General features: G+C 41.9%; 1 protein-coding gene across 2 annotated transcripts in view; it reads left to right on the forward strand.

Moving 5' to 3' along the window:
- Positions 1-27,472, forward strand: part of SERPINI1 (serpin family I member 1) — a 55,355-nt gene that overhangs the window by 21,555 nt on the left and 6,328 nt on the right. For both annotated transcript variants that reach the window (XM_056565104.1, XM_056565105.1), the window contains exons 2-6: positions 5,025-5,287; positions 6,992-7,222; positions 13,421-13,615; positions 19,072-19,276; positions 24,216-24,313. In XM_056565104.1, the coding sequence (XP_056421079.1) occupies positions 5,038-5,287; positions 6,992-7,222; positions 13,421-13,615; positions 19,072-19,276; positions 24,216-24,313 (979 nt within the window). In that variant the 5' untranslated portion in view covers positions 5,025-5,037. The remainder of the gene's footprint in view (positions 1-5,024; positions 5,288-6,991; positions 7,223-13,420; positions 13,616-19,071; positions 19,277-24,215; positions 24,314-27,472) is intronic.

The following is a 27,472-nucleotide window of genomic DNA, read 5'->3' on the forward strand; positions in this document are numbered from 1 at the left end:
CATATAAGACGCACTTTTTTTTCCCCAAAACTGGGGGGAAAAAGTCAGAGCGTCTTATACGGCGGATACACCCCTATCGCGGAGGTCCCTGCGGCCATCAACGGTCGGGACTCACGGCTAATACAGGACATCACTGATCGCGGTGATGCCCTGTATTAACCCTTCAGACGCGGCAATCAAAGCTGACCGCCGCGTCTGAAGGGAAAGTGACACTAACCCGGCTGTTCAGTCGGGCTGTTCGGGACCGCCGCGATTTCACCTTGGCGGTCCCGAACAGCCCGACTGAATAGCCGAGTTAGTGCTTACAGGACACCGGGAGGGACCTTACCTGCGTCCTCGGTGTCTTCTCTGTTCAGGGATCCCCTGTATGGCCGGCGCTCTCCTTCATCATCATCGCGTATAGCGGCGTGCGTAACGACGTGATGGCGGCGACGGAGAGCGAGGATACCCGGCCGGCAGCAGAGACGTTCCGGAGTGACGGGGACACAGCGACAGCGATGGAGCGACATCCAGGGCAGCGGTGGCGGGTCCGGAGCGGCGGGGACACGTGAGTATTACCTCCTATGCAGTGGTCTTCAATCTGCGGACCTCCAGATGTTGCAAAGCTACAACTCCCAGCATGCCCGGACAGCCAACGGCTGTCCGGGCATGCTGGGAGTTGTAGTTTTGCAACATCTGGAGGTCCGCAGGTTGAAGACCACTATTGGGTTCAAAATCTTTATTTTTTTTTTAGATTTTGCACCTATAAATTGGGTGCGTCCTATAGGGCGAAAAATTCGGTATGTCAAGCCATGCTGTAGTGATCCCTGTTTGTGCCAGGAACTTCAGAAGTCATGAACTTCTGGTGATGTTCACACACAGTAGTGATGCGGAAAAAGGCAAAAAAATTTTTCATTATAGTGTTTTTTTTTTTTTTGTGTCCATTCCATCCTTGGTTTTGGCTAAAAAAAATACTGGCCAAAATGCTGTGTGCAAATCCAGCCATAGGGTGCGTTCACACGCTAGTAGCTAGCAGCGAGTTTCACGCTAGTAGCTAGCAGCGAGTTTCACGCTGCGGGAAACCCGCTGCGAGTTACGCTACCATTCATTTAAATGGGTCCGCAGACAGTCCGCAAATCTGACACTATTGCAGACTGTCTGTGGACCCATTTAAATCAATGGTAGTGTAACTCTCAACAGGTTTCCCGCAGCATGAAACCAGCTGCTAGTAATAGCATGTGATCGCACCCTTAGGGTACGTTCGCACGAGCGGATCCCCAGCATATTTTATGCTGCGGATCTGCCGCTGAAGGACTGCTGTATAGTGCCTTTACATGTGCCTGCTTGGAGCGGCAATACGCCACTAATAGCAGACACACTGCGATGTGCAAGACGCTGCGTGCGTGCACACTATACTCGCACATCGTGGCAGCTCTCAGCCTAGCTCAGAGCAGGGGGAGCAGCCACGATGTGTGTAAGTAAACCGCACATGCGCGGTAACTCGCACATCGCTTCAGTGTATCTGCTTGTAGCAGCGTATTGCCGCTCCAAGCAGGCACATGTAAATGCATTATACAGTGGTCCTTCATTGGCGGATCCTCAGCGTAAAATACGCTGGGGATCTACTCGTGTGAACGCACCCTTAGGGTACGTTCACACGGGCGGATTACTTGCGGAATTTCCACAGCGTATTTGCTGCGAAAAAATCCGCAGCAGATTTTGCTACAGACTTTCTGCCATGCCCCTTAATGGGGTGGGACTATGATGTCACAAACTCCCCGCTCCAGCGTTCGGAACAGTTTGTCCAAACGCTGAGCAGCGGAGTATCCCTTTAATGTATAGTTCTAAAAAAAAAAAAAAAAAATGTAGTATGTAAAACTATTATTTTCCACATTTTTATTGGAGGAAAGAATTCTGCTAGATATTGGAGGGGGGGGGGGATTTAGCTCCATCAAATATTATTAGTGCCACATTTTCAGAAAGTGTACAAACAATTTTTAGTTTGTTTGCACAAAATAGGTGGTGTAACCTTGGAGCAGGTGTAACCTAGATTTTCAAACAGCCTGAGCCACCGAGCCACCATAGTATTTTAGGGGATACATTTATCCCTGAAACCTTTCCTCTATTCTAGAAATACAGTATTGTGCAAAATTATAGGCAGATGTGGGACAAAAGAGCTGCAAAGTAAGGATGCTTTAAAAAATAACTAGTTTTATTTTAAATGCATTATTTAAAATTATTAAAATGCTAATTAAATGAACAGAAGAGAAATCTAAATCAAGTCAATATTTAATATGACCACTTGCACAAAGGCAGGGATTTTGTAGGATTATACCTGGGTGTATGATTAACCAAATGTACCAAACAGATGATTATGATCATCTTTTTAATTTGTAATTTGAAACACAGTCATTAACTTAGTCATTAACTTAAACAGAAACAGCTGTGTAGGAGGTTTAAAACTAGGTGAAGAACAGCCAAACTCTGCTTCAAAAGTGAGGTTATTTCATGTCACAGGCAAGACTAAGCACAGCAACAAGACACAAGGGTCTAGATTTATCAAACTGTGAGAGAAAAAGTGAGGGATATTTCCACAGCAACCAATCACAGCTCAATTAATGAGCTCTGGTAAAAAGAAAGCTAAGCTGTGATTGGTTGCTGTGGGAAAATCACTCTATTTTTTTCTCTCACACAGTTTGATAAATCCAGGCCCAGGTTTTGCACCCACTACCATCCGGCTCTGCCATAGACAAGTTTTGAGGAGGCGTGTCGGCTGCCGCATCATGCGGTGGTCAAAACGCGCTATTTCGGCAAAGAGTCAGGGGCCCCCAGCCGTCGGATGTCCCGCCATGTGAAACTTATCCCCTTATTCATATCCCGGAGTACTACTTTAAATGGGCACTGTCATAAAAACTATTTTTTGCTATTGCACTCCTTGTGGTAAATAAAAAATCTTTCTAATGTACTTTCTTAAAAAAATAAATAAAAAGTAGTTTTCAATGTTTGTGTTTAAAAAAATAAAAAGCTGACATTAGGTGTCTCTCTACTTGTCCAGAGCACATTTCCTCCCACCTCTTGCACAGACTTTGGACTCATGCTGGCCTGGCAGAAGTCCAGAATCAGGAAATGCTGAGTGGGGGGGGATGCAGCCTTATCCAATTAGAACTCCTCTTGCACACTGAACAGCTCTGGGCTGTGTGTAGCAGAGAGAGGGAGGAAGTTCTCCCCTGTATGACTTCAGATGATGTCACAATCTGCTGGGGAACGCCCCTTCCCAGTCTGTGAATCTGACTGAGACTGAGCAGAAAATACAGAGCAATATCAAGGTAGAAAACTAAACAATAATAAAAATAAAGACAGGGGGTTATCATGATGGGGCAGTGAACTGGGAGGATTATAAAATTTAACAAGATCATGACAGATACTGTAGTGTTTTGCCAAGATGTGCAACATATAAAAAGCTTTTGCTTCTGCCAGTGCCCATTTTAGGGTATCAAAATCCAGTGCATCTTTCAAATTGTCTAGTCTAAGTTTTATATCACTTTTAAAATTTGCTTATGTTTAAGCCAAAAGTGGGTGTCAAAATGTTCTATTGCTGTCATTTTTATGTCTTAGGGCTTGTTAACACTGTAAAAATTCTGCCATTGAAATCCTGCTTGCAGCAAAGTCCCCACTGTTTTCAGTGGGATTCTGCTGCTCTATGCACATTGCAGAATTTTGCTGGTGGAATGGATGGCCACCTAAAAGATTGAACATGTTCATCCTTTAGACAGAATTCCACCAGACTCCGTTGCTGTCTGTGAGACTGCTCACATCCCCTACAGTTGCTAATGTGGTCCTACCTCCAATGATCTTGATGGCGCCTGCTGCAAGCGGACTTTTAGCCTAATGAATTCTGGGGGCTGAATATCCATACTGTGATTGATCCCTTATGGTATACGGTTGGAGTTTCTAGGTCGCTGCACCCATAGGAATTCATTGCAGGTGGTGCCCATATTTTCTTTTATCTGTACCTCTTGAAGGACATGGCGCAAAACTAATGGCTAATTTTGTTTTGAAAATAAGTCAAGTGTGCATAAATGGTGCCAAAATTCCAATGCACACCCTTTTATTTATTTTATTTATTTATCTATATCATGATTGTTCATTTTTAAAGCCAGTGCCATTTTTATATAAGGCTTTGCAGCTCAACACCATTTACATGATTTGATTTAAGATGCAATACTACACCCAACCCAAAAACTGGTGTTTTTCTGGATGAAAGCAGCCATTTTATTTTTTTTATCTAGCAAGAATCAGCTTGATTGAATTTGCCTACCATGTAAATAGATGAGAATGACACAGATATGGATAACCTTAAATGGAATTTAAGAGCCTTTTAACTTTATCCAGGAGCCTATTAATTTTTTCCATTGGCCATTAACCGGAAACTGACACTGAGTTCACCGGCACCAAACCCAACACGTGAGGTTATAGTGCGGGTGAAACGGATTACAATGAGGGTAGCCCTTATCCAGATCCGCAGTCCAATTCCAGAGATATGTGTTGTATTAGCCAGCAGTGCTAATCTGGAAATGGACAGCTTCCCTTCCTCCATCCCCTTTGCACCGATATGCATGGATATATCTGCAGAGGGGATGCTGAGTATGTCAGGTCCACCTACATTGCGCAAAGCCGGCCATTTTCAGATTACCAGTGATGGCTAATACGAGTATATCTGGAACTGGACTGGATCTGGGTAAGTGATACCTCAGTGTAATCTTGTTTACCTGCACTATAACCCTGTGTATTAGGTTTACTGACGGTGAACCCGTTGTCAGTTTCCCTTTAAAATAGCCCGCAGTAGAAAATGACCCACAATGTTTGATGTCTGAAGAAGATTTCTCAGAGCATTGGACATCTGGCTCCCAGGGTTTATCCAGCTCTGGGATATCTGGTTTGTTTAATTTATACTTTGTCAAAACTTCAGGTAATAAATGCTTTATTTTATGATTTTGTGGTCCTCTTTTATACTCAGTAACTCTTCATCTTTTGTTATCTTGCAGGATTTTTTCGAGCATGCGTCTCTTAGGCTTTCTCTTGCTCCTTGCTGTGCAGGGAACAGTGCTGTGCTTGAGCGTCCAAGATGAAACCATCACAGAGTTCTCTGTAAAAGTCTACCATGAACTTAGAGCTACAAAGGAAGACGAGAACATCTTATTCTCACCTCTGAGCATTGCTACGGCTGTAGGGATGGTGGAATTAGGTGCTCGTGGAGCAAGTCTTAAAGAGATTCGACATGCAATGGGATACGACAAACTTAAGAACGGTACAGGCAAAAGGGCACATAGTTTAAAAGTATAGCTAATGGCAAAATATCTGCCGACAGAAGTAGCTGTGGTTGAAAGTCACTTCGAATTGTAGCAGAAAAATACACTCAACCACGGCCCCTCAAATTACTGTACATTCGGATGTGCAATGCACTAAGGTGTGCGTTTTGGATACAATTCAATAAAGTGCTCTTCTGTCCCTCGCGATAAGCTTTGACTTGCGACCAGAGCTACTTCTGCAGATGTTTTTTTTTTTTTTTTTTTTTTTTTTTTTTTTTTTTTTTTGTCCCCCCCCGCTTACTAGGCAAGCAGAAAAAATCATTCCACTTTAAAGTTCTGCCAGGTCTGACACATAAATCCCCTAAAACAAATAAACAGATATTTAGAACAGCTCAAGTAATAATGTTTATCAACAACGATATGTCACATGAACGAGAAAAAATTAGGGGTGCTTCTAGTGATTTCAGGTGTGATATGTCAATTTTAACTTATGTTCCCTTTGACGCAGACACCATTTACTACAGCAAATTGAAGTTGGGTATACATGAATACCTGTTAGCCTATAAATTGTGTAAAACATTGTATTATTGATGTCTAGCTTTTGGAGACTTAAGACCTCAAAACTACCTTGCATAAGGCTGGCTGCAGAATTATGTTTGTAAAGCTTTATGTATAGCATGGTGGCATGATGGAGTAAGCCTAGTTTGGTACTGTTATTTCCTCCAGTAAAGCAGCCTTGCTCAGTATATACCGTATATACTCGAGTATAAGCCGAGGCCCCTAATTTCACCCCAAAAACCCAGGAAAAGTTATTGACTTGACTGTAAGCCTTCCGGGGGTCTGGATGATGACAGGGGGGGGGGGATGATGTATTTCCCCCCCCCCCCCCCCCTGTCATCATCCAGACCTCCGGGAGGGAGAGCTGGTCCGGGCCATCTATGCTGCAGGGACCGTCCGGTGGGGAGGGTTAGTCATTCCGGGCTGTCCATTTTCACCGGGGGGGGACCTCTTCTCCGCGCTTCGGGCCTGCCCCGGACTAGTGTTGCTGCCTTGACGACAACGCACATGGACGTTCACGCGCGTCCCTGTGCGTTCGTCAAGGCAACGTCCCTAGTCCGGGGCCGGCCCGGAGCGGAGAAGAGGGCCTCCCGGTGAAGATGGACAGCCAGGAACGACTAACCCTCCCCACCGCACGGTCCCTGCAGCATAGATGGCCCGGACCAGCTCACCCTTCCTTCCCACCAAGGGGAGGCGAGTATAAAACTAAAGGGGAAGTCTGGATGATGATGAAGGCCGCAGTGGTCTTCAACATGCGGATCTCCAGAGGTTTCCAAACTACAACTCCCAGCATGCCCGGACAGCCGATGGCTGTCCAGGGATGCTGGGAGTTGTAGTTTTGCAACCTCTGAAGGTCCGCAGGTTGAAGACCACTGAGAAGGGACTGACAGGCGGAGAGTTCACTCGAGTATAAGCCGAGGGGGGCGTTTTCAGCATGAAAAATCGTGCTGAAAAACTCTGCTTACACTCAAGTATATACGGTAAGTGTACTATGATATACTTTTCTGTTCCTTGGAAGCCATTCAATACACGCTATCTGTATAGGCAGCCAATAAGGTTTAATTTAGCACTGATGTGGTATCAGGTCTTCTCATTAATGCTCATTTCATGTTGCTTTTTTTTTTTTTTTTTTTTTTTTTTTCAAGGTGAAGAATTTTCTCTGTTAAAAGATCTTTCCGGCATGATGACAGCCCAGGAAAGGCATTATGTGCTCAGCATTGCAAACTCCCTTTATTTACAGAATGGATTTCATATCAGTGACAAGTTCATCCAACTAATGAAAAAATACTTCAAGGCAGAAGTAGAGAATGTAGACTTCAGTCAAGGTTCAACCGTAGCAGATCACATCAATGCGTGGGTGGAAAATCACACTAATAGTATGTTATCATCCTCTATCCAGAGTTTGGGGATTTTCTCATTATTACAAGATGTAAGATGTACCTGTCGTTTTAAAAAACTTTTGACATGTCATAGTGTTTAGGACTCCAGCATGAGTCTGAAATGCTTGCTGCCAGGACTGGTAGGGAGACCCCTAGTGGTCATTTCTTCAAAGTGGAAAATTAAATAGAAAGAAGCATACTTTTTAATAACATGCAAATGTAAAGTTATTCTGCATACATTAATCTATAATATATCAAAAGTTTTTTTGATGAGAGGTACCCTTTAACCGCTCAAAACTGTTGACATGTCTCTACAACATGTGAAAAGTTTTTAAAGGGACCGTTACCTTTTTTAGCTATTTATATCCCGTGGTCAATACACACCTAAGGGGTTTGTTTTTTTAGTTCTTATGTGTATTTGCAAAATGGAACTCTTTCATTCTCTTGCATGTTGACTAAGCGTAGAAGTAGAATACATGAGGGGGGGGGGGGGGGTTCGTTGGTTTTACCCATTTTTTGGTGATAAATTGGTGCAAATGTTTTCTCAATGGGTAAAAAAGGTGCAAATTTTTGTACCAGTCATTTAGACTTTAATGTAGAGTGGCATGGTTCGCTTTCTGCAGTGGTCATGATTTATCAACTGCGACCTTTTTAAATTGTTGCTAAATTTTTGCGCAAACATTCACATTTTTGCTCTGTCTTCCACCAGCCAAGACCACGCTTACAAACTTGTCTACATCTATGCTACCCTGCTATTTAGCACTAGTCACTAGCTCAAGCACTATTCCTTCACAAAATGACGCTCACCTTCACGCAGATCCCATATATTTGGTATTCGGCTGTGCTCACTGCAGTAAGGTAACAGTAAGTATAGCTTCTTCCAAGAACAGAAATAATGCAGGGCCCTCACCACTTAGCTGAAAAATACTTCTTTATTCAGTGGATCATAACATCAATGCTGTAAGACGCTCGACAGATTTTTAAATGACTTATATTAAAAAAATCTTTACCCTTCCAGTAATTATTTTTTTTTTTTTGTCTTATCCACAGTGCTCTCTGCTGACACCCCTGTCCATGTCAGGAACTGTCCAGAGCAGCATAGGTTTTCTATGGGGATTTTCTCCTACTCTGGACAGTTCCTGATACGGGCATCAGGTGTCAGCAGAGAGCGCTGTGGACAAGACAAAAAAGAAATTAAAAAAGAAAAGAATGTCCTCTGTAGCATACAGCTGCAAAAAAGTGCTGGAAGGGTAAAACATTTTTAATAGAAGTAATTTACAAATCTGTTTAACTTTCTGGCACCAGTTGATTTAAAAAAAAAAAAAAAAAAAAGTTTTCCACCGGAGTACCCCTTTAATTTACAAAGATGATAAATCCCCCATACCCCCCCCCCCCCCGTGAGTGGTGGAAAGTATTGCTGCATAAAATGACAGAATTCTTTATTATTTAGGGTCTGTAAATACCTAAGTAGCATCCTTTTTAATGGCTGTCATGTTCCATTTACCAAACTCTCTTAGGCCATATTCACATGGTAGATTGTCCTAAAGGAATCCGGCAAAAAATTATGCTTGGAAATTCTGTTACATGAAGTTAACGTTGTGATGAATGGGATTTCCTCTGTTCCATTCACACTTTAGCTTTTCTGCTGCAGAAATGTTTCATTCCGCAAGAAGTATGTCAATTCAATTCTTTCTTGGAAATCCCACATATCTTCTATGTTGAATCCGCTAAACTGCTAAAACTCCGTTGCCAGCTTAGCAGAACGGAATCTGAGCGGATGCACAGAAATGACACCATGTGAATAGGGCCTTAAAGGGGACCTTTACCTCTTCTGAAATACTTGTATCCATTGTGACGTGATTATTCTAGACAATTGTAATACCTCTGTGTAGTGTTGTTCCTTGGTTATTCCTCCCAGTAATAAATTTAATAACTTTGTTCTGAGTTGGGTGTGTCACCCACAACCTGACAGTGTCCAGTCATCACTTACCAAAGGAATGGTAACTCCCAGTTGTCAATTTATTTGCAAAGGTTCAACAGTGTAACATAAGAACCGCACAGTGCAGAGTTCTAGTAAAATATGTTTAAGAATTGTTATTTTATAGGTCATAGACACATTTACTAAATCAAATAGTCTTGAAGCTGGATATGCACATTAGATAAAAATTAGCTGAATCTTCAAATTTTTACAGAATTGGTTATTGTTATGGGGGTGTCATTCCTGATGGCAGATGTTGGGGTACAAAGTGTCTGGCATGTTGGACTTCAGACTGTCCAATTCTTTGCAAAAAAAACTAAATGTGTGGGTGCTCAACATAAAACAATAAGACCTAAGCCGAGGATGCTGCGATACAAATGTCCAATTCTTTGTTCCCAGGGGATGTAAGATGCCGGATGACACCGGCAGAAACTTTTATGCCTTTCCCTATTAAAAATTAACCTGCACGATCAGCCGAGCATGCACTTTTAACACTTAGAGCGGAGAAATTTCACTTGTATATCGTCTACGTACAGTCAGCTTTGCGTAAAAATAACTCTTAAAGGAGTACTCCGGCGCGCACTTTTTTCTTTTTATCCCGTCCGGGCTGCAAAATAAAAGAAAACACACTTTCTCTTACCTGCATACGCTCCCCGGGCTGTATTCTTCTTACTTCCTGTTAGCCCGGAACGTCACATGGAGCTTCAGCCTATCACCGGCCGCAGCAATGTCCCGCCTCGGCCGGTGATAGGCTGTAACTCCGTGTGACGTGCCGGGCTAACAGGAAGTAAGAAGAATACAGCCCGGGGACCGAACACCTGTACCGAAGTGTACCGGAGCTCCGGGGGCTCGTTGGCAGGTAAGAGAAAGTGTGTTTTCTTTTATTTTGCAGCCCGGAAGGGATAAAAGGAAAAAAGTGCGCGCTGGAGTACTCCTTTAAAGGGGTACTCTGCCCCCTCATGACGTCACGCCCTGCCCCATCAATGCAAGTCTATGGGAGGGGCGTGATGCCCTCTCCCATAGACTTGTATTGAGGGGCGGGGCATTACTAGGGGGCGGGGCCATGTCATTACGATACTCCGCCCACTGCATCGCCTGTCATCAGTCACAGAGCGATCCTTGCTCTGTGCAGCTGAGAAACAGGGGTGATGCAGAAGAGATCGCTTGGGTCCCCAGTGGCAGGATAGGAGATAAGATGTCTAGGGGTGGCATACCCCTTTAAGACTTCACAGAAGAGGCCAGCTTGAAGACTAAGAAATGTGCAATTTCATTTTTAGCTCTGTCTTCTATTATTCCTATAATATAAGTGTAGCCTTCTGCTAGAAGAAATAAGCTTTCCATTTTTGTGTACTACATAACTGCTAGTCTTCGGAGATGTTTTATTTCTGGATCAATGACATTATCTGCAGAAACTTCAAGACCACAAACAGACAGCCTTCTAGATATAAGAAAGGACCGAGACTTGGCTGCAGGACAAGGATTACCATGCTGTCAGCCACACTGGTTACATAGATAAGACACTGGTGGGGAATTGGTTAACGCTTTCATCTGTCAGCCTGACGGAAATGTCTTTTAAACTCCTTAGCGGAAGAGGTTCTTGACATATTGTGAGATGGAGATGCAGGTCAGTAAATAGATTCTACAAGCTAGGAATTCTGCTGAGCAGTGGGGAATTCCATTCTACACGTCTGCTGTAAAGTGGAGAAAAGTTTCCAATAACTTGCCAGCTCAGGAAAATAGTGATAAAGCAATATGTAATGATCACATCTTTTCCTTGTTAAAGGAAGATGATACTTTATTGGGCAGGAAGAATATATACAGTAAAAATAAGGCTTGCGTCAGTTTAGAAAGCGTGAAGAGGGTGCTAAGCCATCTTGAAATGGTACATTACCTATCCCTATTTGTATACGTATTTATGTTCATTTTATAGGTTTTGAACACCTTAGCATTTTTATAGGGTCACTAAAACTAAAAATTATAGAACGTCTTGTAAATCTTTTTTTATTTTTTTTCCTTTTTTTTCTTTCTATCACAGTCTTACTAAGACCATAAGGGACCTTTTCAACTGGTACTGTCTGAGAGGGGAATGCCAAGGTTAAAAGGGCTCTCCAGCCTGTGAACATTGATGGTCTATCCTCTATGAATGGAGAATGCTGCAGCACTTTGCACTATGGATGCTTATACTGTGAGGATAGCATAAGTAAATGGCTGGGGTGCTTACAAGAGCACTGCAACCTCTTCAAATAGCTGTCCGGCACAGGGGGATGCTGGGAGTCATACTCCGGCTGAATGTAGGATAAGCCAGCAATTGTTACAGGCTGGATAACACATTTTAAAGAGGTACTCCACGTGAAAAAAAAAAAGGCGTTTTTAACCAACTGGTGCCAGAAGGTTAAACAGATTTGTAAATTAGAAGTAAAGGAAAGGGCACGTGCATGCACTCACCGCTCAACGGAGACAGCTCGGTATAGGAGTCCGGTCCACGGGAGGCTGGGTCACAGCATCGGTGCAGGTAAGTGGGCGCTCGGAGGCCTCCGAGCGCCCACTTACCTGCACCGATGCTGTGAACTAGCCTTCCGTGGACCGGACTCCTATACCGAGCTCTCTGTTGAGCGGTGAGTGCATGCACGTGCCCTTTCCTTTACTTGTATTGATACTTCACACATTTTGTATGTACACCCTGCAGGAGACCTACCACGCAGTATCTCAATTACAGGTGCAGTAACCCTTTAGTGTGGTTTCTTCCTTCCTATCTCCCTACATTAGATTTGTAAATTACTTGTATTTTAAAAATGTTAACCCTTCCAGCACTTATCAGCTGCTGTATGTTCCAGAGGAAGTTCTTTTCTTTTTGAATTTCCTTTCTGTCTGACCACAGTTCTCTTTTCTGACACCTCTGTCCATGACAGGAACTGTCCAGAGTAGGAGCAAATCCCCATAGCAAACCTCTCCTGCTCCAGACAGTTCCTAAAATGGACAGAGGTGTAAGCAGAGAGCACTGTGAACAGACAGAAAGGAAATTCAAAAAGAAAACCACTTCCTGTGGAGCACACAGCATCTGATAAGTACTGGAAGGGTTGAGATTTTTAAATAGAAGTAATTTACAAATCTGTTTATTTCCCTGGCACCAGTTGATTAAAACATTTTTTTTTCCCCCAGGGAATACCCCTTTTACCGTAAGTTGTGGAGTTTGAAGCTGGCCATACACATGAGATAATAGTTGGCCAAAATAGCAAATCTTAGTCATCTGGACTGACCATCATCGTCTGTAAATTGTATAAAACAGACGTACTGGGAATTATACCAATTAATGGAGCAACTGTATGCCCAAATGCATATAAGTGTCAGTTACCAATATTAATAGGGGTGTACTGTATACACGCCAGCAAAACAAAAAGTGTGTACTTAAAATCCACACTGAACAAATCCCCAACAGTCAAGTTTCCAGTGCCTAAACATACAATCCCTATGTGCAAATCATATAGGATATAAATAGCGTATAGCGTATGGGTCACCCTAGTAACCTATTAATCCTTTGACACATTTCATACACAGGTTTTATCAATGCACTGGTCACTTTGTTGGGGATTTTTTTTTTTGCCTTGGATACACCCCATTTAATATTGGCATTTGCCACTCCTATATGAATTTGGACATACAGCTGTAGTATTATTTATTGGTCTAATCCTCCGTACCCTGGTTTGTTGTTGTACTTTTTTGTGTGGATTATGAATTTTTAACTTTGATATTTGTCTATGGTCAAAATAGAGACTAAATTCTATAAATGATATGGTTCAGTATTGTTTTTCCTTACTAGGAGGTATTTTGTCATATTATGCACTGGATATGTATGGAGTGAGCCCATTAGGTGCTACCATGTGGCCCCGATCTCCAGTACAGGCAAAGCACTTTGACACCTGACCATGACCCCTGGGGAAGCGGATACACGGTTTGCCTTAGTTGTTTTTTTTTTTTTTTTTCCTTTGCTATACAACACTATCAAAGATGCAAATTATAGTAAATGCAAATTGGTCAGTGGAAAAAGAATCTTCTTTTAAAACCGATGTTCAGTCCTCTGATGAAATATGCACTTGCAGCACAATGTACAATAAAATTGTTACAGTACAAACCTTTCTATATAATGACATCTGGAATGAAATACCCGTTGCTATTTCTTTTTTGTATGTGCTGTGCTTACTTTGATTTTGTTTCTTCAGATCGTATTCAGAATCTGTTCTCATCTGAAGACTTCACTGACTTAACAAAGCTGGCTCTGGTCAATGCCATCTATTTTAAGGGTAATTGGAAATCACAGTTCAGACCTGAAAACACCAGAACCTTTTCCTTTACAAAAGATGATGAGAGTGAAGTGCAGATCCCAATGATGTATCAGAAAGGAGAATTTTACTACGGTAAGGAAAGCAACCACCAGTGTATCTTGACATTTATCAGCCCGTAATGCATGCAGTCTGTCTAATGTTAGCGTAAACATTTTTTTAGCTTTATTAAGAAAGGTGATTGTGAGGACTTGTAGACAGCACCAGTCATGGCATTTTGTGCCATGTATTTTGTATACTACTTGTATAGCCATGGGGGGGGAGATTTATTATTGGTTTTACCCTGTTTTTGTGGTGTTGATTTTGTTGCACGATTGGTTTCATGGTCCTAAATGTATTATATGCGATTTGTCACTCTACTTGTCATAAATCTACACCAACCCGGACCTAACTTACAAAACTGGCTGTGGACAGCATTTGAAAAAAGTTGCACATTTTTAACACAACAGGTTCAAAAGTCGTAGAGGAAGAACCATACAAAGTGTGATTTAAAAATAAATGTGTACTTATCCCATATTTATGACATGCCATGCGACCATTTAATATATTTGATGCAGCTACACATTACCTCCACACAAATGAAAGGTGTAGAAAAAATGTTTCACCTACACTACCTTTTACATAAATTCCACTCCTAAAATTTAAGGAAGCACCCCAGATTTTTATTTAAGTATAATAATTAAGTTTAACCCCTTCCTGCAAAATCAGGTACATGTACCTGGTGATTAGGGACTACTTCCCGCAACACCACGTACATGTACCTGATGAGAATAAACCGTTTATTGAGCTTGGTATAGATATATAATCGCGCTGGGGGGGGGGCAGTACATTTATTCAAGCGCAGCGGGCACTAAGTTTGATATAGCGCAGCAGGGGGAAAGATATATAGAAACGCTGGAGGGGCCAGATATATACCCCCCCAGCGATGCTATACATCTTTGCCCACCACATCGCTTCTATATTAAAACTCTGCCAGGAGCCCTGATTGGCTCCTCGGTCTCGGCTATTCAGGGTTTCTGGTGGGGAATTTAAAAATGAAAGTTTACAGTACATTGCAGGGGATCGGAACATGCCGCCCGCTCCCCTGCTTAATAACATCTGATCGGATCGGGTCTCAGAAGTGAGACCCGGTGCGATCAATCCCTCAGCCCCTCTACTACCCCCCCCCCCCATCAAGGAACAGACCCTGTTTCATGATGGGAGTAGTAGTACAAGCACTAATGTTGTCAGAATTTGCAGAGACTTTTTCTGTCGCACAGAATACATTTTGCGCGACAGAAAAAAAAACTGCGACAGAAAGAAAGGGAAATTGGGCGACAGATTAGTAAATCACAAGGAAAAAAAAGACGAGTACACTGAAAAAAAAAAACCTAACCGACACTCCAGTCTTTGTAAATGAGGGCCAGTGTGTTTCGTTCAGATTAGCTACTGAAACATCTTTCTTGTTTCCTGTGTATAACTTTACTCACACAGATGTTGTCTCTGACACCCAGTCCATTTCCTGATAGCAGAAATAGCATATGACAACTGGCGGCTTAGCAAATATGATGAAAATTGTATAGTCATAAACCAACTATTATAAGTTTTGAAATGCCACACAACATATTTATTCTTGTATGGTGCACTGGTATTGTCATATGGTATGCCATCAATTGTGCCCCCCCCCCCCCCCCAACAATTTCAGAATTCAAAAGAAACTGTGCTGGCGTAGTACTACATCCATTTCACTGTTGTTCTCTTCGCAGTGATTGTCAGCTGCTTGTCCCCGGCTTTGAGTGCATGGAGCGCTTAGATTAAACCAATTATGAGCCCCCTTCAGTCTCAGGATTAGTAAAGATCCCAGATCCCACTTTTCCTAAAGTGAACCTGTCAAAAAACAAAACAAAAACTGTCCATAAAAAGCTACTCTGAGCTTCTTTCCCTACAATGTCTGAAACCAAGACGGCCATGTCTGAATTCTGACTTCAACATTGTAATTACAATAAGACTAAATCCACACTACATTTTTGTGTGCTGTCAACACATGCAACCGTTACATCTTGCAACATATATGGCAGTGAGCTCGTAGTTTCTTGGGCTAATATTCTTTTTTTTTTTTTTTTAAGGATGGCTGCAAGTTTGTTTGCAAGTATATGACAAACCGTCCCTACCGAAAGACCCTCGAGGGCTACAATAAAAGAACATAATACAATTGTCATCAGTATATCAGGGGGAAATTAAGGAACAAAGAAAGGAGAGCAGGGGAGAAGGAAGTCTGAAAGAGCGGGAGAGGAAAGGAGTAGGAAGACAAGGACAACACACAGCAGGCGCACCAACTAGGAACAGCCACAGACAAGACTCCAAATTAGGAGGGGCGGGGGGATATGAAAGAAGCAATCTTAATATGGGCAAATTAATATGGGCAACTCAGTAACTTTTCCTCTGGACAGGTTTTGATAACGCTCCCCCAACATGTTTGCCTGTTGACCTGTTGAATTTAAACTTCTCATGCTTTGGACTTACTGTAAGGCCAATATTGCACAGCCATTGTCTTCCATGTTCTGGCTCTGTTAATGCTGATTAATGGAGCATGCATTAAAGGGGTAGTCCAGTGGTGAAAAACTTATCCCCTATCCTAAGAATAGGGTATGAGTTTCAGATTGCGGGGGGTCTGACCGCTGGCGCCCCCCGCGATCTCTCTGTACGGGGCCCCGGCTCGCTGGCCAGATAGCACGTGTTGACCACCGCACAAAGCGGTGGCCGACACGCCTCCTCAATACGTCGCTATGGCAGAGCCGGAGATTGCCGAAGGCAGCGCACCGGCTATGCCATAAAGTTGTATTGAGGGGGCGTGTCAGCCGCCGCTTCGTGCGGTGGTCAACATGCCCCCTTCCCGTGAGCTGTCAGGGCCCCGTACAGGAGATTGCGGGGGGCCCCAGCTGTCTGACCCCCCGGCAATCTGAAACTTATCCCCTATCCTTAGGATAGAGGATAAGTTTTTCACCACTGAATATCTCCTTTAAACAAATGAAATTACTGAAGTAAATGGATGCAGGTTGTCTGTTATTTTAACAAACAATTTGCATCCTTCTGCATCCATTTATTATATTTATTTCCCTTATTTTATCCTTTTTATGTTCATTTATGTCTGTCTTTTTTTTTTTTTCACCCTTTTGTAACCGTTTTTTCTGTATTGCCTTCTGTACAAAAGCTAGATTCTCTGCTCCGCTAGGTGTGATTTTTACACTTGGAGGGAGGGGGTGGCAAGTAACCCAGCCGGTAGTTACAAGACAAACCTTTAAAGGGAAACTGTAATCAGTTTCACCTGCATTAACATGTTAATTAATGCGAGCGTCACTGATGATAACTATACTTACCGGTCCACGTTCTGTATTCTCGTTGGCATTTTGTGATATTTCTCTTTCGGGCGGCAGGCTTGGAGCACAGGAGGAGCTCCAGGAGAACTCTGACTTTACTGCCGCTGCTTTTTTGCCTGGTCCTGCTGCTATATCTCATCCATCCTTGCACCCACCTGTTTGGGTCCACTTATGGGCTGATGCGCAGCTGCAAATTCCAGAATTTCAGTGCCCTTCAAAGATGTGCAGTTTTTTTTTTTCAAATTTGGTTGTTACCAAATTTGTAAATCTATAAAACGTGAAGTCCTTGTAGAGGACTGGCTGTTTGGCTTGGTTTATTAGCTCAGCCAGCCCACTTCTCTGCCTCTTTATTAGCCATGACAGAGAAGGGGACTGCTTAGGTGATGAACTGAGCCAAACAGCCAGCCCCATTTAAGCTTATCATACAGCGGGATGGAAGATTTTTGCTTTTGTCAGAACAAATGTGGAAGTGACGGTTCTGGGACTGTGAGATGGGATTAGGAATTATGACATTGGTGTAGTATCCAGAATGAAAGTACATTGGTAAATGTTATTGTTTAACTTTGGGCAGCAACCCACTCTGTTCAGGAACTTTCTCACTGTGCCACTCACACGGAATATTTGACCTACATAATGCAGACAACTCCTTAATGGAAAAGTATTGTGGAAAAAAACTTATCCCCTGTCTGCTGGATAGGGGATATGTTTTAGATCGTGGGGGGGTCCGAGCGCTGGGGCCCCCTGCGATCTCCTGATTGGAGCCCCAGCTCTCCTTCAAAGCGGCTTGTCATGACCCCCACCAGAAGCAGTCGCCGTCATGCCCCCTCCATATAGTTCTATGGGAGAGCCGTTCGGCAATCTACGGCTCTCCCAGACAGTTATATAGAGTATTCCACAATACTTCTCCTTTTTAATTTAAATGTGCAGTCAGTAATGCTTAATTGTCCATGTGATGGCGCAAATAAGAAATTACCAGGTTTCCCCACAGAATACAGTTAATCGCTCGGAGTACCACCAGGAAGTAGTTTTGTATCAGCCTAATTTAAATTAATCCTTCTAGTAACATAGTTCATAAGGTTGAAAAAAGACCAGAGTCCATCAAGTTCAACCTATAACCCTAATGAGACCCAAGTGTGCTCCCATTTAATACATAATCCCAGCCCGGATTTTTCCTCCCCATGTGCATAACGTTACATTTATCAGTGTTGAACCTCATCTGCCACTTCCCAGCCCAAACCTCCAACCTATCCAGATCCATTTGTAACCGTGCACTGTCCTCTATTGTGTTGACCACTTTACATAGTTTAGCGTCATCTGCAAATATTGCTACTTTACTATTCAACCCCTCTACAAAGTCAATAATGAATATATTAAATAGGACAGGACCCAAGACGGACCCCTGCGGTACCCCACTAGTAACAGTCAACCAATCAGAATAAGTACCATTAATAACCACCCTCTGTTTCCTATCACTGAGCCAGTTACTTACTCACTTACACACATTTTCCCCCAGCCCATTTGTTCTCATTTTATGTACCAATATTTTATGTGGCACTGTATCAGATGCTTAGGAAAAACCACATATACAATGTCCAGCGATTTCCCCCAAGTCCAGTCTTGTGCTCACCTCCTCATAAAAGCTGATAAGGATAGTTTGACAGGACCGATCCCTCATAAACCCATGCTGATTTGAGGTCATACATTTATTTTTATAAAGATACTCCAAAATAGCATCTCTTAGAAAACCCTCAAACGATTTACATACAACCGAGGTTAAACTATGGAGGGGTTACCCAAAGCAAAACATTAATAAATAAAACCCCTGAAAATATTTAAAAGTTTTGGGATCAGTATACTCTGCATGGCTCCCAGCTCAAAAGGACCTCTAGCCACACCTATTAACAACAAAGGTGTTTGTGGAGCTTACAGTGTTTTCCGATTTGGAGTTCACATGTCTGGAGTTGAGAATTTTCGGGTTTCTTGGTGAGTTGCAGTGACAGGGCTCTCCTTGGAGTGCATTTCCCAAACATCCTCTTGAGCGTGATGCAAGTTCTGAGATCTTCATAGTGGTTACCTGTAGAAGACACCTTTTTGACCCCTGATGAGCAGATTGTAGATTTCAATGTTCTGCTGACTCTGCAATCTAATTTTCCTGTTTCCTACTTGTGTTTGCAGGAGAGTTTACTGATGGATCTAATGAAGCCGGTGGGGTTTATCAAGTCCTAGAAATGCCATATGAAGGCGATGAACTCAGTCTTATGCTCTTGTTGTCCAGACAGGAGGTCCCTTTGGCAACTCTTGAGCCTCTTGTTAAAGCTTCACTGATTGATGAGTGGGCAAATTCTGTCAAAAAGCAAAAAGTTGAAGTTTATCTTCCAAGGTAAGGCAACATAATGATACTAAATGTATGCACAATATGTACAATTTAGCAGGTATGATATGCTAGGAATTTCTTATGGAGGTTAAACATGATGCTCATATCTTTTAGTTCTACTTTAGGACTTAGAGATGAGAATAGAATGAGTTGCATGGAAAGAGTCCAGTCTGCCATATCTATAGGTTTACTCTAGCATACCAAAACTGGAGATGCAATTGCAAACAAATTGTGTATAACAGCACAACTCCAGAGGTCCGATTTTCAAGCAAGGCTGAAAGTCTAAAATTTATTGCACCATAGTAGAAACGATGCACTACTGACCATCCCTAAAGTGAGCCTTCTACATTGCCTGTATGTCCTGTGTTGTATGCTTGTAGAAGCAATCCGCTGCTACGAGCAGACACCCAGGCATGCTGGTCGCTCCCTGAGCCAGCCCAAGAGTGGCTGCAATGTCTGTGAGTATACTGCATGTGCCTGCGTGACTCTCATATCCCTGTGTGCCTGCTTGTAGCGGCAGATTGCTGCTACAAGCAGACAACGCAGGACACACAGGCAATGCAGGAGCCTCATTTTAGAGACGGCCAGTAGTGCATCCACAACGTCAAATATGCTGTAGATGCGCTATGTGTGACCCTACTCTAAAACTATGCCCTGTATGTGCAAGCATATATTCTCTGGCACGCAGCAAGGTATCTTAGCGAACACTTGCTCCCAGTGCCTCCTAACTCGTGTGTGGCTCAACGGACAGAGAATTTAGAGAATCTTGCTGTACACCATAGGAGAGGACCTGTGTGTTAATCAAGGAGATAGGTGTGGCGGCCCCAGAGCATTGCTGACTCCGTGTTTTTTAGGATGCTAAAGGCACATGTAAAGCAGTCAAAGGATTGTCTGCATTACACTACTAAGTGACTTTCACATACAGGGCATAGTTTAAGGGGGTAAATTCTGGTGACGGTTGCTCTTCAGAGTAGTATGCAAATGTCACCAGACCAAGGATCCATCATGGGAATCGGTATAAACACATCAGTTGCACTGATTCCTAAGTTTATTTACACTCCATGGCAACACACACACTAGAAGTGACCACAATTTAGTATCCACTTGGTATCCACTTATCTATCCTGAGGATAGTCTGTCAAAATATTGTGAGCAGAAATTCTGGAAGTCTTTATATGGGGTTTCTAAAATAGGTTTTTGTGTGAATAATAGGTTTATGAGTAATATGTGGCTTCCCTATAGCCAAGTTTGGCACGGATTATTCTGGGCAAGGATCCTAAAGACGTCCTATTATACATTTTGGTTGAGAGAAAGAAGGTTGTCTAAAATTAATTAACGGAAGTAAAGTTATAACTCAGTTGTTATTCTATACAATATTTGTACTACATATTGCCTCCGGTATGGATGACTTAATACTTCTCGCCAATATATCGCTATCCTGTCTCCGCACAGCAGATAAGACCTAGTAAATCATTTTGATGGTCCTCCATACTTGACGTTGCCTAATTCATATTTCCTCTCTGATCGGGGCTTCTGTAGTGAAACTAATTTACAACAATATCTGAATAAATACGTCGGAAATCAATTCTGTTCCTGTAGGAAAAAAACTGTTCATCTCGGTTTTGGTTTTATTTCATTGTGATATATGGGATACTGTAGTTTAGTAAGATTGAAATTTGATGGAGTGATTCTGTAATTTCCCTACTTAGCTTTGTGAGATTAACTGCTGGCTTTCTCAGTGTTGCCTCCTGACTTAAAATGCAGAAGCGGCATGGAATTTTATCAAAGCACTAAATAAACAGTTATAAATATTTATATCTACTGACTAGAGGAGGCAAACTATGAAGTGCAGAATACAGATAATGTCCACCGAGAATGAAAAGCCTCAGCACAAGAGTGATAAATTCTGTTTCGCTTAATCCTTGTCAGCCAGACATTAAGAGAAAACCAATTTCTCTAACTTTAAAATAACTATTTTTGCTGAATGTGTGGATTAAAGTGGAAATGACTTACCGATGTGGATTTTCAAAATCGATTTTTATGACCCATTCACGTTCTGCACAATAAAAAGCAGCAGACGCATTTGTCTGTATTGGTGCCTAAGAAGAACAGTGGACCAGGTCTGTGTTTTCTAAACAGTGTGCTTCTAGATGTTGCAAAATTACAACTCCCAGCATGCCCGGACAGCCAATGGGGGAGTTGGTAGTTTTGCAACTGGAGACACACTGTTTGGAAAACACTGGCCTAGGTGCTGGTATAGTGGTACCTGTATGTTTTGATATCAGGATTCCAAGATGCAATACTTTTTTTTTTACAATAGGATGCAAAAGAAGAAACAAGACCTTTAAAGGGTTACTGCAGTGGAAAACAAAAATGTTTTCAAATCAACTGGTACCAGAAAGTTAAACATATTTGTAAATTATTTCTATTTAAAATGTTTAATCTCTCCAGTACTTACCAGCTGCTGTATGCTCTAGAGGACGATGTTCATTTCTTTCTTTCTGACCACAGTGCTCTCTGCTGACACCTCTGTCCGTTGTCATGAACGGTCCAGAGCAGGAGAGGTTTGCTATGGGGATTTGCTTGTGCTCTGGAATTTTCCTGACAAGGACAGCAGAGAGCACTGTGGTTAGACTGGCAAGAACTGAACATCTTCCTCTGGAGCATACAGCAGCTGATTAGTACTGGAAGCATTAAGATGTTTATATAGAAGTAATTTACAAATCTGTATACATTTCAGGCACCGGTTGATTTGAAAACTTTTTTTTTTCCACCTGAGTACCCCTTTAAATACTTTTAAGCTGTTTTAAAGGGGTACTCAGGTTGAAAACTTTTGTTTAAATCATCTGGTGCCAGAAAGTTAAACAAATTTGTAAATGACTTTTTATATTAAAAAAAATCTTAATCCTTCCAGTACTTATTAGCTGCTAAATATTACAAAGGAGACATCTCTGTCCATTTTAAGAACTGCCTAGAGTAGTAGAAAATCCCCATAGCAAACATATGCTACTCTGGACAGTTCCTAAAATGGAAAGAGATGTCAGCAGAGAGCACTGTGCTTGTGATGTCAGCAGAGAGCACTGTGTTCCAAAAAGAAAATAATTTCCTCTGCAGTATTCAGCAGCCAATAAGTACTGGAAGGATTAAGATTTTTTTAATAGAAGTAATTTACACATCTGTTTAACTTTCTGGCACCAGATGATTTAAAAGAAAGAAAAAAAAAAAGTTTTTCACCGGAGTAAAGTCAAAGTTATAGCAACATGTGTGGCTATAGGTAAATTGATAGGACCTTGAGGTAACTTACAGCTTGTTTAAAAACCCACAGCATAAGTATTTATTTATTTTTTTCATGCTTTTTTAAAATTGAAAAAGGTAAAAAAATGATTGCATTTGCCGGAGTTTATACATATGAAAGTATCAGAAGAAAGCAGTAACCCTTTAGATGCTGTGACGAATGGCTACCACAACGTTTAAAGGTAGTAAAGACAGTTGCTGGTATGTTCCTTCTGAACATCGGACCCCCACTGTATCAGTAGAGTGCTAATAACACTGTACCATGCTATGCTAATACTAATTATTGCATATAAGTCACCTATGAAAAAGTGTAAAATAAAGAAATGTTTTTAAAATTGTATAAAAGCTCCTTTCCTAATAAAAATTTTAATTAACCTCCTTGTTCCTATTTTACAAAACAAAATAAATAAACATTTGGTATTGCTGCGTGTAGAATTGTCAAACTATTTAAATATGTTATGTTAGATTTAATCCTGCAGAATAAATAGCGTAAACATTAAATAATAATTTAAAAAATACCCATAAAAAAATTATACTGATAAAAGCTACAGATTACAGGGTCAGAATAGTGCAATTTTAAGCATACTGCTTTTGTTAAAACAAAAAAAAAAAAAAAAAATTACACTTATTTTTTTATAGTAGTATAGTATTATAAAGAAAAACTATATAAATGGAGTATTGTTTTTCTCAAATTGACCCAATAGAATAAAGTATAATTTTTACCATAAAGTGCAATGTGTAAAACAAAGGTGTGCGCCATGCATTTGATGGTGAAATAAGGCGTCATTAAAAGTAAAATTGGTTGCGCAAAGAAACAAGCTATCATATGGGTCTGTAGATGGGGGAAAAATAAGAGTTATGGTTCTTAAATGTTGAGAGAAAAAAACTAAATATGAATTTTTTTTTTTATTAGCTGTGCCAAAATAGGCTGTGTCTTTAAGGGGTTAAATAGATTTTATTTGATTAACTATAAAGTACATTAAAGGGGTACTTGCCCCTAGACAGCTTATAAGATGTCTGATCACGGGGGTCCCCCCCACTGGGTGTGAGTGACTGGGGCCGTGACGTCACACCCAAGCCACTCGTGTTGGCAAGCCACGCCCCCTCAATGCATGTCAATGGGAGGGATCGTGGCACCCCCTGCCATAGACTTGCATTGAGGTGGCGTTGCTGTGACGTCCCATCCCCCGCCACTCACACCCAGCGTTCGGAACAAAATGTTTAAAGCAAACCTAAAGATTTCCAAGGGAACCCTGTTTACTGTACATATCCACAGGTGTGCAGCTATCCTCTACATAGACTTCATGTGGAGGCTTCTGCCAAGGATCCTAAGGATTCCAATCTTTTGGTGAATAGGAGAGAACCCCCAGCTTCTTTCCTTTTTTTCTCTGAGCACAATGAGGCATAATAAAGCAAATAAAATATAACCAGGGAGGAGATGGCAAGTCCACTGTAAAGCGTAATTTGACTTGTCGTGTAGTTCATAAGGCTTGAAAGGCATTTTATGGCTATGTTGTATAGATAAGATTATTCAGATCCCGTCGAGGCTCCATTGCGTTCAATTTCCTGATGTTGTTCCAGTCATCTCTAGCACAATACAAACCTTTTTATTCTGAAAAGCTGCTTTAATCTCAAATAACCTGTTTTATAGGTTCAAAGTGGAAGAAACGGTTGATCTGAAGGATGTTTTGTCAAGGCTTGGCATCGTAGAGATATTCAGTAGACAAGCTGATCTGTCTGCAATATCCGGTATGATACCGCTGCAGTATTTGTAGCTTCCAGTTTCCAGCTCTGGCTGTCAGCATACTTTATTGCTCATATTTATCTTTTTTATTTATTATATCACACAGGCAGTCCATTAAAAATGCATTGGGGTAATCCGAACACAGGCTTTTCACTTCCCACATGTTGCAGGGAGGATTCTCTGCATATACAATTAAATATTTCAGCTTTATGAATATAGGCAAAGCAAGGCTGGTAATATTAATTTGGGTTAACGTATCCACTGCTCATAGAGGGACTGATAAAGGCTTTTGTGAATGTGCAATATGCGCAGACCTTGCTAGGCTTTTTATTGCTACTAGTCATTAAAGGAGGAGTTCATCATACATGGACGTATTCTATTACAGCTCTATTACATTGGCTTGTTAATTAAAGTGGACATCCAGCTTCCCAGACTCCAGATAAGCTGCATTCTTTATATTCATTGCAGATATGAGGACTGGCTATAAAAATAGAAATAAATAAAAAATGAAATAAAATCAACCTACCTCTTAAGAGGCACTAGATCTTCCTAAAACCAGTGACTACATTTTGCACCTCTTTTGTAGCATCTTTTCTGTTCCTTTTTTTTTTCTGCCAGTATTTTTTTTTCAACTGTAAATTTTTGTTGAAACATTTTATACATTTTTGGTACAATATAAAAAGGTGTGAAAGTACACCAACACATATGGCAAACAAGGACAATGTCCAAGAGAACAGTACAGGTCACAATACACATCAAGAAGCAGAATCGTAGTATACCATGGTTCAGAGCAAAATATAGGATAATCCCCACACCACTTGCCCCCTTACTAAAAAGGCAGACACAATAACTTGATATCAAGATGGGGGAGGGAGGGGGGACACAAAATAACCAATACTATAAGGCATGTAGATATGCGGGCGAAAAAAGCCCAGGAGGCAACCAGCAAAAGGAAAAAAAACATTGACCACAAGACATAAGAACAAAAGACAAGACAACACCAAACAAAACAAAATAAAGGGGGGGGGGAGAGAGAGAAGGGGATAGGGAGGGAAGAGAAGTGGAAAAAGAGAGGATCAAAAAATTCAGGGAGGTTGTCCATCAGTAAATCTATCTTTTCCCTTGTTATAGGGTATATAGGTTCAGCACAGACTAGGTTCCGGAGGGCCGCCCTTATCAGGGCATCAACTCCGCCTTGGGTTAGGTGTAGTGAGAGGGAGTACTAAGGAGACTGTTAGGTAGTGGCAACCTGCATCACGTGGGCCAATTCTACCCTTGTAGGTCCTCCCCCTCTTTTCTCCTTTACCTTTACCCCACCCTTAGATAGGAGTCATCAATATCACTATCTATACTCCTATATTATCCTTGTGACTGTCAGAGTAATCTAATTTTCTATTTGAGGTTTAACTATTGTGGCCTGGACCCCCATTGTGGTTTCTGGGTTATTGGTATAGTGTACATTTTTGATTGTTTTGAGGACCTTTGCTGGTTCCTCTTTAAATGGTCTAATAAAGGTTAAATCTTAGTGTTTTTTTAAGTAATTTCTCTTCTTTTTACACTAACAATATTTTTGGTTGCTGTGAATTATTATTTTTTTTCTCTTTAAATCTATCCCATGGCATCCACACGGAGAGAAAAAGAGGCATAGAGTTAGTCAGAGATGCGGTGAGGGATTCGAGGGATCTTCTTTTCCGCACTTGGGCAAAAAGATCCGCTTCAGAAGGAGGGAGAGAGTGTTTCCAACATTTAGCTTTGAGGGTCTTGGCTGCAAGCACAATATGCATAAATAGCTTAAACGGTCTTTTGGACAGGGCTCTATGGAAGAGATGAAGCAAGAAAACTAACGGGTCCAAGGGAACAGAGACCCCCAAAACATTGTGAATCGGACATCTCACCGACCTCCAGTGATCCACAATAAGTGGACAAGACCAAAAAATTTTGAAAGACAGTCCCAAGGCCCACTCCACAACACCAGCACTGAGGCGGAATATTAGGTTTATTCAACAATTCATGCAATATGATACCAGCCCATCAACATCTTCAATTTGATTTTTTTTTTATGCTGTACATATAGAAGCCTTGGAATCTCATTCCCAAATGATCTTCCACCGAGGAAGGGTGATGGTGGTGTTCAAAACCTCCTCCCAACGGCCCAAGTAATGATGAGAAGGGGTACCCCCATCAGTAGGAGCGTTGAGAACAGAATAAACATCGGAAAGAAGCCCACTCACCTGCAGGCCAGAGCAGCATAGTTGTTCGAACTCCGTGGGAAGGCAAGCTAGAGTAGACCCCAGCTTAGAGGACATAGAGTGACTAAGCTGCAAGTAATGGAGCCGTTTGGAGCGGGGGGGGGGTGGGGGGGAGACCATACCGGGAAACCAACTGTTCAAAGGGCAATAGAGAGCGCGAGTGGGGATCAATTATATCCGCCCAACAGAAAAGACCCCTAGAGCCCCATTCCTTAACCATACCGGTAGTTAAGCCAGAGGGAAAGTCAGGGTGATAAAGAAAACATTTTAAAGGAGAAGCCGAGGAAAAAAGCCAGAATGTCCTAGAGCAATAGTTCCATACATAGCGAGAAAAGGACATAGGTCCCAACAGAGGACCTAAAGAAATATAAGCAGAAGAAGGACTCCAGAGAAAGGAGTTAGGGTGAATGGGGGCTAACCACTACTTCTCGAGCTCCATCCATCAGCTAGAAGCGTAATAGGTAGCCCACGTAGCTAGATGTCGCAAATGGGCAACCCAATATTATTTAACCACATTTGGAACAGACAACCCACCCATAGACCTACTGGCCATCATCGCAGTCATAGGCAAACGATGTCTCTTACCATCCCAAATAAAGCAAAAGAGAGCAGATTGAAATGAATGGAGAGCAGAGGGGCGCGCACTGGCAGTGTTTCAAAGAAAAAGTAGCTTAGGGAGGATCGTCATCTTAAAGGAGTACTCCAGCGCGCACTTTTTTCCTTTTATCCCGTCCGGGCTGCAAAATAAAAGAAAACACACTTTCTCGTACCTGCCAACGAGCCCCCGGAGTTCCGGTACAGGTGTTCGGTCCCCGGGCTGTATTCTTCTTACTTCCTGTTAGCCCGGCACGTCAAACGGCGCTTCAGCCTATCACCAGCCGATGCGGGACACTCGACCAGTCCAGTCCAACATCA

This window comes from Hyla sarda, chromosome 3 (genome assembly GCF_029499605.1).
Source record: "Hyla sarda isolate aHylSar1 chromosome 3, aHylSar1.hap1, whole genome shotgun sequence".
NCBI classification, from domain to species: domain Eukaryota; kingdom Metazoa; phylum Chordata; class Amphibia; order Anura; family Hylidae; genus Hyla; species Hyla sarda.